The sequence below is a fragment of the Grammomys surdaster genome, unplaced genomic scaffold (assembly GCF_004785775.1).
Source record: "Grammomys surdaster isolate TR1022 unplaced genomic scaffold, NIH_TR_1.0 125750, whole genome shotgun sequence".
NCBI classification, from domain to species: Eukaryota; Metazoa; Chordata; class Mammalia; order Rodentia; family Muridae; genus Grammomys; species Grammomys surdaster.
The window spans coordinates 589,682-605,047 of NW_021620582.1; the positions used below are offsets into that span (position 1 = coordinate 589,682).

Below are 15,366 nucleotides of genomic sequence, written 5' to 3' on the forward strand. Positions count from 1 at the left end.
CGAGACAGGGTTTCTCTGTGTAGCCCTGGCTGTCCTGGAACTTACTCTGTAGACCAGGCTAGCCTCGAACTCTCGAACTCAGAAATCCGCCTGCCTCTGCCTCCCAAGTTCTGGGATTAAACGCGTGTACCACCACAGCCCAGCTGGTGGTTATCTCTCTTATCCATCTTCTCTGAAGTTTTCTCTGACTTGGCTCTCTCAGACTTTGAGCATTTTCTCGGTTGGGAATGGGGAAGGCCAGGAGGCGTGTACTTTATGGGATCTGAGCAGTTCTCCAAGGTCCTCACGCAGTCCTTCTCACCCTAGACTCAACTCAGACAGAGGAAAAACTTCGTGAGGCAGTACTGCATGCCCTGCGCAAAACTACCTACCATTGGCAGGAACTCAGGTAAGGACTTACAGAAGGGGTACAAAGAAGACATGTTCGAGTTGAAGAGCCAGTTAGCTTTGTGTTTGAGAAAGCTACCCGAAGTCTCCTCTACTAGGAAGTGGAAGGACTGACCCAGAGAGTCCTTAACAGATTTTTTGTTTAGTAAACTTTAAGGAGTAACTGGGGCTGGGTTATTTCCTAGGGGGAGTGACTCTCTGATTTTTTTCTTTTCTTTCTTTTTTTTTCAGCTACAATGAAGAGCTGAGTCTGATCTATATGGCAGCAAGATTGGACGGTGGTTTTGCTGCAGTTTTCAGGGCGTTCCATGAGGTGAAAGTCTCAGTATCCAACCTGACCCCCTTTATCATGGGTTTTGTTTTCTGTAAATTAATCTTCTGTGGTAAGAGTTCTTGGGATGGGATGTTATGTACACACTAATGGTTCTATTTATCCTTTGGAGAAAAAAAATCCTGTGGCCTAAGAAAGGTTAGAATCACTGAGATGTTTCCTATCTGAAAGTATCTTTTAGCGAATCTCACCTCTGTCACGGTCCCCTAATATTCACTAAAGCCCCCATTGCTGACCTACCTTTCTCTGGGGTGTTCCGTATCTTCTTCAGATCCAGGCTCAAGTTCCAGAGTTCCAGCCACAGACGTTAATGGACTTTGGATCTGGCACTGGTTCTGTTGCCTGGTAAGTAACTTTGTTAACCCTTAGCCATGTCAGGTCTAATTCTAGAGCAGCAGTTCTCAACCTGTGGGTCGCAACCCCTTTGGTAGTTCGAACTACCTTTTCATGGGGGTTGCATTACAAATATCCTGCATATCAAATATTTCCATTGTGATTCATAACAGTAGCAAAGTTGCAGGCATGAAGTAGCAACGAAAATAGTGTTATGGTTGGGGGTCACCACAATGTGAGGAACTGTATTAAAGGATTGTAGCATCAGGAAGTCTGAGAACCACTGCCCTTGAGAGTCAGATTTTGTATTCCACCTCTAGGACCTATGATGTTACTGCCCTTAGATTAGGCAAGGCAGAAGACAGTATTTGGGTTAAGGTCAGATTTAAAGAAGGAGCATACAAAAAAGGCTCAGTACTTAGATTAAAAGAGAAAGAAATTTAGTGGAAGGAGTAGGGAGATATAAATATATATATATATATATATATATATATATATATACCATCAGAATTTTTATATGCCATCAGAAGTTTTGGAATCATCTACCTTTTATTTCAGAAGTTTTAAATACACTAAGGAAATAAAGTCAGATTGTTAGATTATCTGTTTTAATGTAAAACCATGATTCCCCAGAGATAGGTTGAGAGCAAGTGGGATTCTTGGAGGAATGACTGCTTGTCATAAAAATTGGTGTTTTTCATCTTGCCATCTCAGGGCTGCTCACAGTACTTGGGGCCAGAGCCTCCGTGAATACGTGTGTGTGGACAGTTCAGCTGCCATGTTGGGTTTGGCTGAAAAGCTCCTCAAAGGTGAGACCAAGTTGTAACCCAGGACTTTTCAAAGTTAAAGGAGATAGGAAAATGTCTCACTGGGATGTAGAGGAGAAAACTGTAAATTAAGATAACCTGGTCTTCTTCCATTATTATAGTGGGACAGTGCTAGAGTCCTTTGTAGGACTGAGTGTTTGGATGATGTCTGTAGGTCACCTTTTTTTAGTACTCCCTCATAGCCCTGCACCTCTTGGCCAGTGTTAGCATCCGAGGCATGTTTATTGAGTATAACCTTGTGGCTGTAAAGTTCATGTTCACTCTTGGCTTCCACATCTTTCTTCCATAGGTGGTTCAGAATCAGGGAAGCCCTGTATCCCAGGTGTCTTTTTCAGACAGTTTCTACCTGTGTCACCCAAGGCAAGTAGCAAGTAGGCTGTTCTCAGATACAATGTGGCAGACAGACAGCTATGGCCTCAGCCGTGAAATCCATCATTTTGTGTTAGAGGATAAAAGAAGCAATAGAAGACATTTAAAACTAGGCATCATGGTGCACACCTGTAATCTCAGCACTCAGGAGCTGAGGCAGGAGGATTACTGTGAGTTTGAGTCCAACATGGGTTACATAATAAGATACTGGGGTCAGGAGGATTTAGAGGACTTTGTGGTACTTTTGGATAGGGAATCGTCAGGTCTGTTGTGTCCCTTGTCTTGGTCCTCAGGTCCAGTTTGATGTGGTAGTATCAGCCTACGCCCTCAGTGAACTACCCAGCAAGGCTGATCGCATTGGGGTCATTCAGAACTTGTGGCGTAAGACAAGCCGTTTCCTGGTGAGTTGAAATCCTTTCCTCGCATGTTTTAAAGGATCTTTGTGGTTCTGTGCCTTTTCCTCTTGTCATCATCTAGTGTCTTTCTCCCTTATAGATGTCTGTGTGCTTCCTTAGGGTATCCATTCCCCTTTCACACAGTGTCCACTTCCTCTTCCCTCTGCCAGTGCCCTGACCGAGCCACTGACAACGGTTTCATGGGATGATCAGTGCCTGCTTATTTTCTGTCTTTTTAAACAGGTATTGGTGGAGAACGGAACAAAAGCTGGGCACCGACTTCTCATGGATGCCAGGAACCTGGTCCTTGGGGTAAGGTTCCATGTGCTCAGTCCTCACCTCTCTGTCATGTTACTCTTTCTCCCTTGGGAGCTGGTGACTGTCACACACCTACAGTGATGACTCAAGAATGAGACACACAAAGTCATGATACAGCAAAGTAGTTGGCAAATGAGGGTTTCTAGGTCAAATCCAGCCCAGCACGTGTTGCCCTAGGAGCTATTCGTTTACATGAATCTGATAGCTTTCACACAGCCTACTGACCGCAGAACTGACTAAGTACCTTAGAAACAGGTGTCACCTTAGAAACAGGTGTCGCTTGCTCCTTGGTCAATTAAAAAACGACTTTGCTGACTCCTGGTTGAAGGTGTTGCTGAACCAAGAACCTTGTCTGGGGAAACAGTGTGAGCCAATATGGAATCCTAAATTTAATTATGCCAGAGTGAGAGTTTCCGGAGTGGAGGTTGCTGATGAGAGTACAGGTCCGTGGGCCACCTTACCTCCATGACCATGGTTTGCCAATATTAGAATTATTATGAGGCGTCTTCAGTTGGCCAGCTCTAGAGGTTGAATTATAAACAGAGATCCCACGGGCTCAACTGTATTTCCTTGATTTCAGGAAAAAGAGAAGTCACCTTTGGACCTTCAACCCAGCTTTGTCTTTGCCCCAGTGAGTACTGCTTCCTCCTGTCCTGCCGCTCAGATCGAGAAGAGCAAGAGAGTGAAGCAGAGCCTCTCCCTCTGCTTGCCCAGCCCCTGCTCCTGTGCTCCCTTCCTCCTGACCCCTGTTGACTCTAAATTTATTTTATTTTTTGTTGTATGCATGGCATGTATGTGGGTTCGTGTGAGGTGTATGTGGGTGCGTGTGAGGTATATATGGGGATCAGACAGTTTTCAGGAGTCTGTTCTCTCCTTCCTCTGTGGAACTTGAGGGGTCAGATCCAGGCCATTAGACTTTGGCAACAAGTGCTTGTACCAGACGAGCTTTCTCCCCAGCCCCTGTTACATTACTGATGGATCTTACGTGTGTTTGCAGTGTCCCCATGAACTTCCTTGTCCTCAGCTGAATGCCTCCAAGTCCCTGGCCTGTAGCTTCTCCCAGGCTTATCATCCTATCCCCTTTAACTGGGTATGTATCTTTAGAGTGTTGTAACAAAGTGAAATAGCCTAACCTAGGAAAACAGCATAAAAAAACAGAGGGTGGGAAGGCTGGAATAACCTGAAGGTCTGTGACTTACAGGATGAGAAAGGGCTTCAGGCGTGTACAGGGAAGGGAGCTAAGAAGGTTTGTTCCCTCTGAACAACCCCTGTGTTCTTCTTCTAGAATAAGAAACCGAAGGAGGAAAGGTTCTCTATGGTAATCCTTGCCAGGGGTTCTCCAAAGGAACCTAACCGCTGGCCCCGAATCACACAGCCCGTCCTTAAACGGCCTCGCCATGTGCATTGCCACCTCTGTTGCCCAGATGGGGACATGCAGCACGCTGTGGTTACAGCCCGTCGGCACGGCAGGTACAGGAGGTGTGACCACTTGAGTAAATGTCGCAAGAACCTGCAGCTCATTTAACACCTCTCTCTCTTGCCACAGGGATTTGTATCGCTGTGCCCGAGTCAGCTCCTGGGGAGACCTTTTACCTGTGATTGGTCCATCCGAATTTCCTCCTCTGTCCTCTGCTGAAGAGCCCCCTGAGAGTTAACACGGACCTATCACAAGGGTTCCTTTCCATCACACCTGCTAAGGGCAAAGCTACGTGGCATCCAGGAAGACAGCTCTGGTACTCCTGTGCTTGTATTTGTTTGAAATTTTAATAATAAATGTTTTTAAAGAACAGAGGTCGATGTTATGACTGCTTAAAGATACAAGGCCAGTTGTCCTGGCCTGTCTGTAATGAAGAGGGTGCAATCTCAGTGTGGAGAGCTCTCATTGCTTCAGAGATACTTCCTTAAAAGACATGGAGGATGGTGGGGAAAGACACCACTGGCCCTGTGAGAAGGGGCTCAGCAGGTCTCAACCAGTGGTCATGTGCACCTCTAAGAGGGAACTAGCAGTTAGCTGACTTCTCTCCCCGTTTCTTTCCCTGGACTTTGCCTCATATTTCCCTCAAAGTTAATCTAGTCAGGACACTTTTGTTTATTTGGTCTATTTCCATTCTAGAACAACCCCAGTTCACAACAGGAAATGTTAACCCCCAAAACATACCCACCAGAAAGGCAAGGGCACCTCAAGTCTGCCTCCACACAGCAAGCATAATCCCAAGCTATAAGGGGCCAAGCTGATAACATCACAGGCTTTTATAAAGGTCAAGGTTTTTAGAGTTCTTGGCACTGATAGACATCTGGTAGACCAGGTTCAGCAATCTGAGGTTCTGCACTTGAAGCTTGTAGATTGTCCTGTACGATGAAAATGACAAGGTTAACAGTTGGTAATTATAGGACTAGATCACAATAGGGACATGGCACAGCTCACCTTGACCAAAATGAAGAATGTGTTCTGCCTGAGCTTTTTTTTGTTTGAAGTTTGTGGGTTTCCTTAAAGTTTCAAGATTAAAAAAGAAGAAAAAGAAGTGTTTAAACTTTTATAGAAGAGAAAAAACAATTGATTTCTCTGGGGGGTAGATGGAAGGGCATCATCACAGAAACAAGTGACAGGTGGGGCATAGTGGCCCAAGGCTTTGGAGAAGCAGAGGTTTCTCCAAATCTCTGAGTTTATCAAGGCTAGCCTGATACATATAGTTCCAGGCTGACCAGGACTACACGTTGAGACTCTGTGTCAAAAATTAGTAACAGTATCCATGTTGTAACACTAGGAATACACACACACACACACACACACACACACACACACGAGAGGGAGGGAGGGAAGGGGAGAGAGACAGACAGAGAGAGAGAGAGTGTGTGTGTGTGTGTGTGTGTGTACACGCGCGTGCGTGCACACTCCCTGGGAATTTCCATGCCTGGAGCTATTTTTCTGGAATTAGAGGAAAGGGGACTTGCTAATTCACACAGAAGAGTAACAACTCCACCCCTTTTACCCTCGGGTGGCCCCAAATCCTCTCTGAAAGGATTCAGTTCAAGTATCAGGGTAGCAGCCTGTAAGACTTAGGGTAGGGTAGAGCGTAGGTAGAGAGTATGGAAGGCTTATATTAAATGTCCTGACCGTGGCAGGACCAAATTGCCTCACACATAAATTAGCTAGGATGTAACTACCATAGTTGTTCCATTTGAGGTTAGATCAACCCCAGACATGAACTAAGAGTCTTCAGAGTGCTTGGATTAGTCACAGCATTGAAGAGAAAACTTCTCTGAGCTGTACCTGGCAGGGAGTCTGGAGTTTCTGGTTTGGAAGCTCAGGAAGGTGTGAGGCAGGGGAGGGGCCTCCAGATAGTGGGAGGGCTGGTGGCTGGGGCTGGGCCCTTGTCAGCTATGCGGGTGAGGGCTGAGTAAACCCAGACAGTCCAGGGACAAGAAGGTTATCAGCAGTCCTGAAATTCACGTAAGGGAGTACTGCACGTTGTCCACTTCAGCTGCTCCTGTCTGCTTTGTCTTTTTGAGGTCTCTGCTTACCTACACCCTGAAGATGGAGGTACTACTAGGAGTAAAAATTGGCTGCCTGCTTGCCCTTCTGGTTCTCACACTGGGCTGTGGCCTTACTCCCATCTACGTCAAATGGTTCCAGATGGATGCAGCTACAGGTATAGCCCCTCTACTCTGTCCCTCACCCCGTCTTAGACCTTTCCTAACATCTGGGTCTGGTTTTCACATTCCACCCAAAGACGTTGGGCGCTGTCTGTTGCTCTTCATTCGTTCCCATTCACCTCATTGCTAACTGGAGAATAACCTTTGCTTTTTTATTAGGTCATCACCACAGGGTTCTCAGCCTCCTGGGCTGCACCTCTGCTGGTGTCTTCTTGGGAGCAGGGTTGATGCATATGACTGCTGAAGCCCTGGAGGGAATTGAGTCAGAAATTCAGAAATTTGTGGTGCAGGTGGGTAGCCAAGAAACCAAGTGGCAGGGTTATGGGACCAGGATGATAGACAGAAGCTGGGGGCATCCGGCAAAGCTCAGAGCGCAGCCCACCAGTGGGTCAGCAGCTGTTGAGTAGAAGGGGGGTGGGGGTGGGGTGGGGGTGGGTCGAGCATCCAAAGAAAGCTTGATGGCTGAAAGGGCAGGACAAGAACCAGAGCTGCCTCAGACTCAGCCGCAGTCTAATTTCTGTTTCTGCCTTCCTAGAACAGTACAGGAAGTAAGGGAAATTCTTCTCGTGATGCTGCTTCTAGTTACGTAAGTATCTACTATTAGCCCCTGTCTGGAGAATGAGGAGAACCTGGGACTTTTCATGCTCCTTTTGACTTGTGAGAAATACCAGGACTCTCTTTCTCTCAGCTCCAATAATGTAGAGAAAAGCAGTGCCGACCTAATCCTTTGTGGGTTCTCAGAAAAGGCTCTTGCTTTACTCCATCCTTCCTACCCTGGACCCTCTGACAGACTTCACATGGTTTTCCTTTATTTCTAACCCAAGCAGCGTTTTGTCCCTCAGGGTTTCTCTCCTCTGCAAGTCTACTCTCTGGCTCCACCCCCTTTGGGCCTTTTACCGTGTTTTCCATTCTCGGAGCAGGAGTTCCGTGTCCACACGGTGTATTGTCTCCTTCCCTTCCTGACTCATGGCCCCTCTCTCTATTCCTAGGTGGAGTATCCCTACGGAGAGCTCATCATCTCCCTGGGCTTTTTCTTTGTCTTCCTTTTGGAGTCGCTGGCATTGCAGTGCTGTCATGGGGCAGCTGGAGGAGCAACAGTACAGGAGGAGGAATGGGGAGGGACTCATGCCTTTGGATTCCACAAGCACCCACCCTTACCCTCACCCTCGCGAGGTCCCCTCCGTGCTCTGGTCCTTCTGCTCTCTCTGTCCTTTCATTCCGTGTTCGAAGGCCTAGCTGTGGGACTGCAGGCAACAGTGGCGGCTACCATACAGCTCTGCGTTGCTGTGCTGGCTCATAAGGGGCTTGTGGTGTTCAGTGTGGGCCTGAGACTGGTGAAGATTGGCACTGGACCACGATGGGCCACGTTCTGCATACTGTCACTAGCTCTCATGTCTCCTGTGGGCCTAGCCCTAGGGCTAACTGTGGCTGGAGGGGCCTCGGGACAAGCACAGGGATTAGCTCAGGCTGTATTAGAAGGCATAGCAGCTGGCACGTTTTTATATGTCACCTTCTTAGAAATTTTGCCCCGGGAGTTAGCTTGTCCTGAGGCCCCTCTGTCCAAGTACGGCTGTGTGGCTGCTGGGTTTGCCTTCATGGCCCTTATTGCTTTGTGGGCCTGAGACATTCCTCACTGCTCTGATAGACCTACCTAGGACAACTTCTCCTGAGGACACTCCCTCAGTAACTTTGGTCCTCAGACATTATTCTCACTGAGACTAAACATTTACTAGACACGGACTGACTCAGATTTTATATACGTGAGGTCCTGTCCTTGCTCAGGACTTAGAAAGAATGTTTTGTTTGCATGCCTATTTAACTGGAAAATTGGTATCAGGACCATCACTCCAGATTTGTTATTGTGTGTAATAAAAGTCCCATTGTTCCCGTTCCCTTCAACTTCACTGTAATTCTGTCTCTGATAGAGGGAAAGGGGATGGGGTGCAATTGAGACCATAGTCATTCTAGTGACTATAGGTCACTTGCCCCCCAGACATAGGACTGCCAAAAAAGTGTCAACAACCCCTTACTCCCTTACCCATAAAAGCTGAGAAACAGACCAGCAGGGGAAGATGGATGTTTAGAAACAGAAGCCAGGGGATAGATATTTTTCCTTCAATAACTACCTCACCCCACTCTCAGTGCCTGCTGTCAGCCCCACCAAGTTCCTATTTTCACACTGAGTCTTGTGTAGCCTCCAGGACACTGCTGCTATCCTCTGGGCTTCTCTCTTTCTGGCTGCCACAGGCTGAAGGATTAAAAACCAGTGCTTGCAGAAGGGGACCGGCGCCAGATAAATACCTGGTGTGATTATCTGAGGTGTAACCACCTAGTGACTTTTCTTCTGTCTCCCTGACCAACTGCTACTAAAGATAGTGCAGAAGGCAGCTACCCCTGAATCAAGGACGGACAGGATGATTGCCCTTCTGCTCTCCCTCGCCTGGTTGGAGTATCTCTCACTTAGTGAAGAAGAAGGACAAACAGGCGCTGCAGCTCTCTTGCCCTCGACAGTTTGCCCTTTTCTTGTGATTTTCAGTGTGATAGCCCAAATGCCTTAGCATGAAAAAACTTCTGAATTATTCATTCATGTCTCAGTCTTCTTTCCACTGTGTTCCCCTCCTGAACAAGTAAGAAATGTAAATCCAGTCTCCACACAACCAGGGATCGATGAGAAAGCAATGGAAGAGCAATGACAGGAGAGGGAAGGGGGAATATTTTCCGTAGAGCACGGTCCAGCTGTGTGTGCTCAGCACAAGATGCAGGGACGTAAGGTGCTCAGGAGAACCTGGTGTGTGCCAATGGCACAGGCTTCGGCAGGGAACACCTGTGATGTGACAGGTGCTACACTGCTGTTTGTACACAGATTGCCTCGTTGGCACAGCTCCAGCAGTGACATTCTCCCCGTAGTAACCTAGGAAAACCGGCATCCAGAAAAGTTAAAGAACTTGATCTCTCGGCCAGTGGGGCCTCAAAGCCTACTTCCCTATAACTATATAAAAAGCTCCATATAGAGTCTCTTCTTCCTTGTGCTTTCTCTTTCAAATGTCTATATACGTTAGAATCCCAGATCAGAGCAGAGAGTGCGGGGCATAATTGAGAAAGCTGTATGGGAGGCTATTCGGTAAGATGTGTGTGGGCAGGGTTTAGACAAAGCAAGAAACATGCAATACCCTGAGCTGAGTAAGAAGCATGCTGTTAGTAGAAACTAGAAAGGACCAGCCCTGAGAGTGGTGTCCTTGATCTATAGAGACCCAACCAGGAAGGTGCTAGAATAATCTTATTTTCCTGCTCTGATTTGCTAATGTCTTATTAAGTAAAACCAAACAGAAGCCTGAGGATAGAAACGTAGTGCTCTATAGACTGACTGGTCAACCTCCGGAGACACAGATCTGTCCTGCATGTCATCCGTTCCCTGCTATGTTTACCTTTAGATGATCTTGCCAGAACTCTGGCAGGATACGTTGTATGGAAGCTTGAGAACTATACCTACCACAGGACCGTCTCTGACTAAGTGAGGAGCCGAAGGGGACGTGCCCTAGCCTGCTGTGGTTCTCTCCGTGTTTCTGGATTGCTGGTGCCATCAGCACTGCACAGATGAGGTAGAGGCTGTTCTCTCGACCGACATGGTGAGTCATGAACTCTTTGTGCCATCCCAGAAATTCTGGATTTCCGTTTGGCCTCCTCTCCAAAGCCACCAATATGGAGTTCTTTTCCTCCCCATATCTCTTTCCTTCTTTTTCCCCAAATTCTTAGCAAGCAGGGCCAGACATATGTTAAGTTTGAAGAATATTGTGTCAAGAACAGATGTAAAGCTAGAGGGTGGGTCCATCTGGAAAACACCAGGAAGGGAGTGTCTGGACCAGGAGAAGGACCAGGTGCTCTCAGCCGACAGAGATAAAAGCAACCCTGGGAACAGGAGCAGTCAGGCATAAGAACCACGATGGGAAAGAAGTGAGACTGCCGCAGCTCCGCCCGCCCACCTGCCCGCCGTCCGCCATAGGGAGACTGTAACAGAAGATGACTAGGAAGAACAATGAGTCTTAAAACAAAGAGAGGAGAGTGATCCAGGCTAATGGAATAACCAGGAATGTATGTGTGTGGCAATTTTCACGTCTTCCTATGATGGCGTAAAATACAGATGGAGTTTTCTCTGGGGCCACATAGGAATGGCTGTGGCCCAGAAAAGATTGAGGTTATCCCGAATTCCATGTTCCACCGTGGTGACATCTGCATGAAATGTGTTGCTGCTTTTGGGTTAGTTGATGGTTTGGTTTGGTTTTTGTTTTTGTTTTGACTCAGAGACTCTCTATGTAGCCTTAGCTATCCTGGAACTCACTATGCAAACCAGGCTGAACTCAAACTCATAGAGATCCACCTGCCTCTGCCTCCCAAGTACTGGGATTAAAGGTATGCAAAACCATGCCAGGAATCAGTGTGTTTTAATAGTAACAGGACAGTCATAAATCAAAACTTCAAAGGCCTCAGATGCTGTCTGATGACATTCTTAACGCTGTTGACACTCAGGGTTAGTGAAAGCTAATGGTCTAGTAATTCATCCCACAAGATTTTACCCAATAGTCAGAAAGAAGTCAAGGTGAGTAATGAATGTCTATTTGGGGGAGAAGGGAGCTAAAGATAAGGTAAACTGTAATTAAGCACCAGACCTGCAACATTCCAACTTCTCCACAGTCATTAAAGTTCTAGTCAGTCAATCAGCCTCAATTCCCCATCTCTCACGACCATGCCCTCAAATATTTGTATACTGCCGAGGACCTGCCTCGGCTTGGAGAAGGGTTCTGAGAGAAGGGGTGTCTGGGAGCAGTGAAAACAAACCACTTGAAATCAAGTCGTGGGTCCAAGCTGGTGGCCTCTGGTCTTTCTGCTTGATGTAGCTTAATTGGTAGTAAAAAATTCTAAAAGCTCTCTGGACAGCTCCTGGGTTTTTTGACTAAAGTCAAAAAAGCTGTTTTAAGAAATACTTGGTTCTTTCAACCAAGTCAGAAATCCTGTTAGGAAAATTCTAAAGGTAATTCTTGGGTTTTCTGATCAAGATCAGAAAGCCAGAGAAAATTCTAAAAGAGCTGTGTTTGCTCTTAAGAAAGCATTCTCTGGATAGGTGTTAGAGAACATTCTAAAAAATCATGTTGGTTCTCTAAGTAATTTTGGGATTTCAGAAATCCTGTTTGAAAAAAAATCCCTGAAGAGCTGTTTTTGCTCTCCAGAGATCTCCAGACAGCTCAGCTCTCTCTAGAGAAAAATTCTTTTAAAAGAACTGCTAAGCCAGGCGGTGGTGGCGCACGCCTTTAATCCCCAGCAGAGGCAGGCAGATTTCTGAGTTTGAGATTTCGAGGCTAGCCTGGTCTACAGAGTGAGTTCCAGGACAGCCAGGGCTACACAGAGAAACCCTGTCTCGAAAAACCAAAAAAAAAAAAAAAAAAAAAAAAGAACTGCTAAAACTTTCTGCTTCTTTATCTCATACAGATCAAAAACCAGTTTTTTATGTGCATATCAATCCAGTTATTTATTCCAGGTTCCCTCTTGGCCATCCCATGAGTCAGCATTCCATGACCTTAGCCCCTTGACTCTTAGGAAGAGACAGCAAGCACAAGCACAGACAATAAGATAGCTGGGTGGGACCCTGCCCTGGAATCACCATTCCTACCAGGACCTAAACTTGCTCTGTCCCAGGGTAACCCTGAACTCAGGAATCAGCTTGCATTTGTATCTTGAAATTATATATTTTCGAACTCATGTTTTTAGAGTTCTTTTCCACAGCCTTAAGGGCTGTTCTTAAGGTCCCAGTGTTTACCATTTTGCTGAGACATTAACCACACCTTTGCCTCCTGGACTCATGCTGTCTCTGGTTTTCATGGAGTCATTAACGTTAACAGGGAGAACATTCCTCAGAGGAACATGAATATATGTACATTATTATACAAACAAGCCTAACACAGCAGCAGTCAACACTCTTGGAGGCCCATGCCTGCTGGCCCTGTCCCAGGGTCAGGAACCAATCATTCTGTCCTTACCAAGGTCATGCCAGACTTGGCAATATATGCTTAAGAAGAAAACTCAGGAATTGAACTTGTTTCAAATTCAGCCGCTCTGATTCAGCAAGCCACAACAGTTAAAAACGAGGGTATCAGAAAGTTTTTGGATGTCGTCTGTGTCTGAGAAGAGAACCGTGTGGCAGGCTGATGAGCGAGGACTCAGTTTCCTAGCTCCAGAAACAAGATCCTGATCACAAGTACAATTTGGGCTCTTTGGGGACAATAAAAGACTTATATATTGAAAAAAAAAAAGTTGTGGAATATCTTGCCTCCCTCGCAACAGAAAATAGTCCCTGTTTTGGGATACAAAGAACAGTGCTAGAGTTCAGAGAGGGGGGGGGTGCACACACACCCAGGGCAACTTGAGGAGATGTCCACTGCCACTAGGAAAGAGGAAGCAAAAATAGATTCTGCCTCAGGAGCAATCTGTGGGGATGCTTACAAATTCCTGGCCTATATAGAATATGGTTTGAGGTTTTTGGTTTGGTTTGGTTTGGTCTTGGTTTTGGCTTTTGCTTTTGTATTCTTAGTGACTCTCCCTGGTCATATCAGAGTGTACCCTATATTTTCTATGAATTCAACATTATGAGGGAATGTCTGCTGGCAGATGGTAAAAATAAGCTACATTGCTCTGGGCACCGTATATCCTTGCTAGATCCTGAGCCTCAGGTCAGACATTATTCCTCTTTCCAGGTTACTCCTGACTTAAATTTCAAAAGTGCTGTTTCCCTCTCCGATCTTTACCTTTGCCTACTGTAATGTCACTATTCTATTGGTACAATCATATATTGCTTAGAGACAGGAATATGTTCTCAGAAACATACATTAGGTAATGGGTTTTTGTCATTGAGCAAACACTGGAGAATGTGCTACACATCCCAAGAAACCTTTGGTGTCTATAAGAGAATACTGTGAGTCTGTTGTCACATATGCGGTGATACATGTTGGGCTGGTCAAAATGTCATTATGAAGCTCATAAAAACAATACCTCATGATTTTCCAAACGGAAACTGTAAGGCCCTCTTTCACTCTGTTGTGATTTCTCATTTTCTTGAGTTGTCTCTTACCTCACCTGCCCCTAATGTCTGAAAGACACTCACATTCCTTAGGAACAAAACAAGATTCAAAGCAGATCTTGGTTTCAGCACTGCCTTGTGTTCAATGATGAACAATAGGGATGTAATACTGGGAGCTGACCACAGGGGGGCACTGTGTCTCCATGGACTATCTAGAACCAAAAACTAGGGTCAGCCAGGGACAGCAAAAGCAGCTCCCCCAAGTTCCTGCAAAACACCTCTTCTCCTGCTTTAGATTCTGGAGCAGAAACACCTATAGTTGTATGCACATACATGTACACTTAAATGTGTTCCCAGTTGTGACAATTACTCTGCTAGCAGTACAACCTTTGTAGGCAGATACTAAGCAAAGATCTGTCTTCCCAGCCGTGTAATACACAATAGCAGCTATACCAGTAAAGGCTGGTTGAGGTCTTAGGACTTCACTTTTTCCTTATGTGGGGCTAAGTGATCCCAGTGATTACAGCCATACTTTGCTTTTCTTCTGTGTGGCATTTCAGCAATCTTTGTTGTCTGACTCAAAACATCCATCCATCAGCTAACTCCAAACCCGTAACACCTTCTTCTGACACTGGCCTACAACATCTAAACAGGCTTAGGGGTAGGGCTGTAGATCAGTAATAGAGCACTTACTTGCCTAGCATGCTCAAGGTCCTGGTTCAATCCCCAGCACAAGAAAAGGAAAAAGGCTCAGCATCAAGGACACAGCTTGGCTCAATACCATGTTGGAATGTGAGCACTTGATGCCAAGGGGCTCAGTCTTCCACTCACTGCCGTTGCAGAAATAGTACAATTGTGATTTCCATAAAACAAGCTTTAATGACCACAAATATTCTTTCCACATGATTCATAAAGTGCTTTCTCCCTTTTTGAGAGTGTGTGCGCGTGTGTGTGCATGTGTGTGCACATGCATGTTCACAGTGGACTCCTCAGTGTTTATATCTGTACACCTACATGTAAAGGCAGAGGTGGACTTTAGATTGATTCCTCCATCACTCTACACCTAATTTTTTGAGACTGGGTGTTGTCTGGCACAACCCTCTAAATCAAACAGCCACCATTGTCATGCCTGCTTGTAAAAGAGCAGCATAGCTGGGCTTGTGGACATGTAGGAAGGACACAGGGTCACAGGATCCTCACCTGAGAACTCAACCCTTTGTGCCCAAACTCCACAAGGCCTTGGAGTCTCAAGGAAGAGCTACAATATACAGCCCAGGGAAGACTAGAAGGGAGCACCACCTGAACAGCAATGGGGAGTCACCACCTATGCTGGGTACAGCCCTTCCAGTGGGCCTGCCTTCAAGTTACCCACCATCTCTAAGGAAGTGTAATGAGCTCCTCATCTCCCCAGGGTATACTTTGGTAGAACTGACCTTTGCTTTGTTATGGGAGCCTCATGAGAAGACATGCATTGCTGAGTTCCACAACCTCAGGAAGAAAGTTCTCTCAATGCTAGGTCCCATCTGAACCTGGTGTCCACTGATTGGCTAGGCTGGCCAGCTAGTGAGCACTCCAGTCCTCCTGTCTCTGCCTCCCAGCCATGGGATTATAAGAGCACAGCCAAACCCAGATTTTTCAGTGTGTGCTAGGGATCAGAACACAGATCTTTATGGTTGCACAAGGGGT

At 46.2% G+C, this 15,366-nt stretch overlaps 2 protein-coding genes across 4 annotated transcripts in view; both read left to right on the forward strand.

Annotated features, from left to right (window-relative positions):
* The window catches only part of Mettl17 (methyltransferase like 17), a 6,605-nt gene extending 1,856 nt beyond the window's left edge, over positions 1–4,749 (forward strand). The window contains exons 4-14 of the mRNA XM_028788502.1: positions 307–388; positions 619–700; positions 990–1,063; positions 1,766–1,860; positions 2,168–2,238; positions 2,541–2,648; positions 2,886–2,954; positions 3,541–3,591; positions 3,958–4,050; positions 4,246–4,430; positions 4,507–4,749. Of these exons, the coding sequence (XP_028644335.1) occupies positions 307–388; positions 619–700; positions 990–1,063; positions 1,766–1,860; positions 2,168–2,238; positions 2,541–2,648; positions 2,886–2,954; positions 3,541–3,591; positions 3,958–4,050; positions 4,246–4,430; positions 4,507–4,615 (1,019 nt within the window). The 3' untranslated portion in view covers positions 4,616–4,749. The remainder of the gene's footprint in view (positions 1–306; positions 389–618; positions 701–989; positions 1,064–1,765; positions 1,861–2,167; positions 2,239–2,540; positions 2,649–2,885; positions 2,955–3,540; positions 3,592–3,957; positions 4,051–4,245; positions 4,431–4,506) is intronic.
* On the forward strand, positions 4,633–9,190 carry Slc39a2 (solute carrier family 39 member 2). 3 transcript variants are annotated; one of them, XM_028788503.1, is made up of 5 exons: positions 4,633–4,693; positions 6,471–6,610; positions 6,774–6,904; positions 7,150–7,200; positions 7,604–9,190. In XM_028788503.1, the coding sequence occupies exons 2-5, from the start codon at positions 6,496–6,498 to the stop codon at positions 8,234–8,236; spliced, it is 930 nt and encodes a 309-aa protein (XP_028644336.1). In that variant the 5' UTR covers positions 4,633–4,693; positions 6,471–6,495; the 3' UTR covers positions 8,237–9,190. The 3 variants fall into 3 exon arrangements, with proteins under 3 accessions (XP_028644336.1, XP_028644338.1, XP_028644337.1); XM_028788504.1 differs by lacking the exon at positions 4,633–4,693 and adding an exon at positions 6,123–6,273; XM_028788505.1 differs by lacking the exon at positions 7,604–9,190 and having other exon boundaries at positions 7,155–7,241.
* Positions 9,191–15,366: the final 6,176 nt, after the last annotated feature.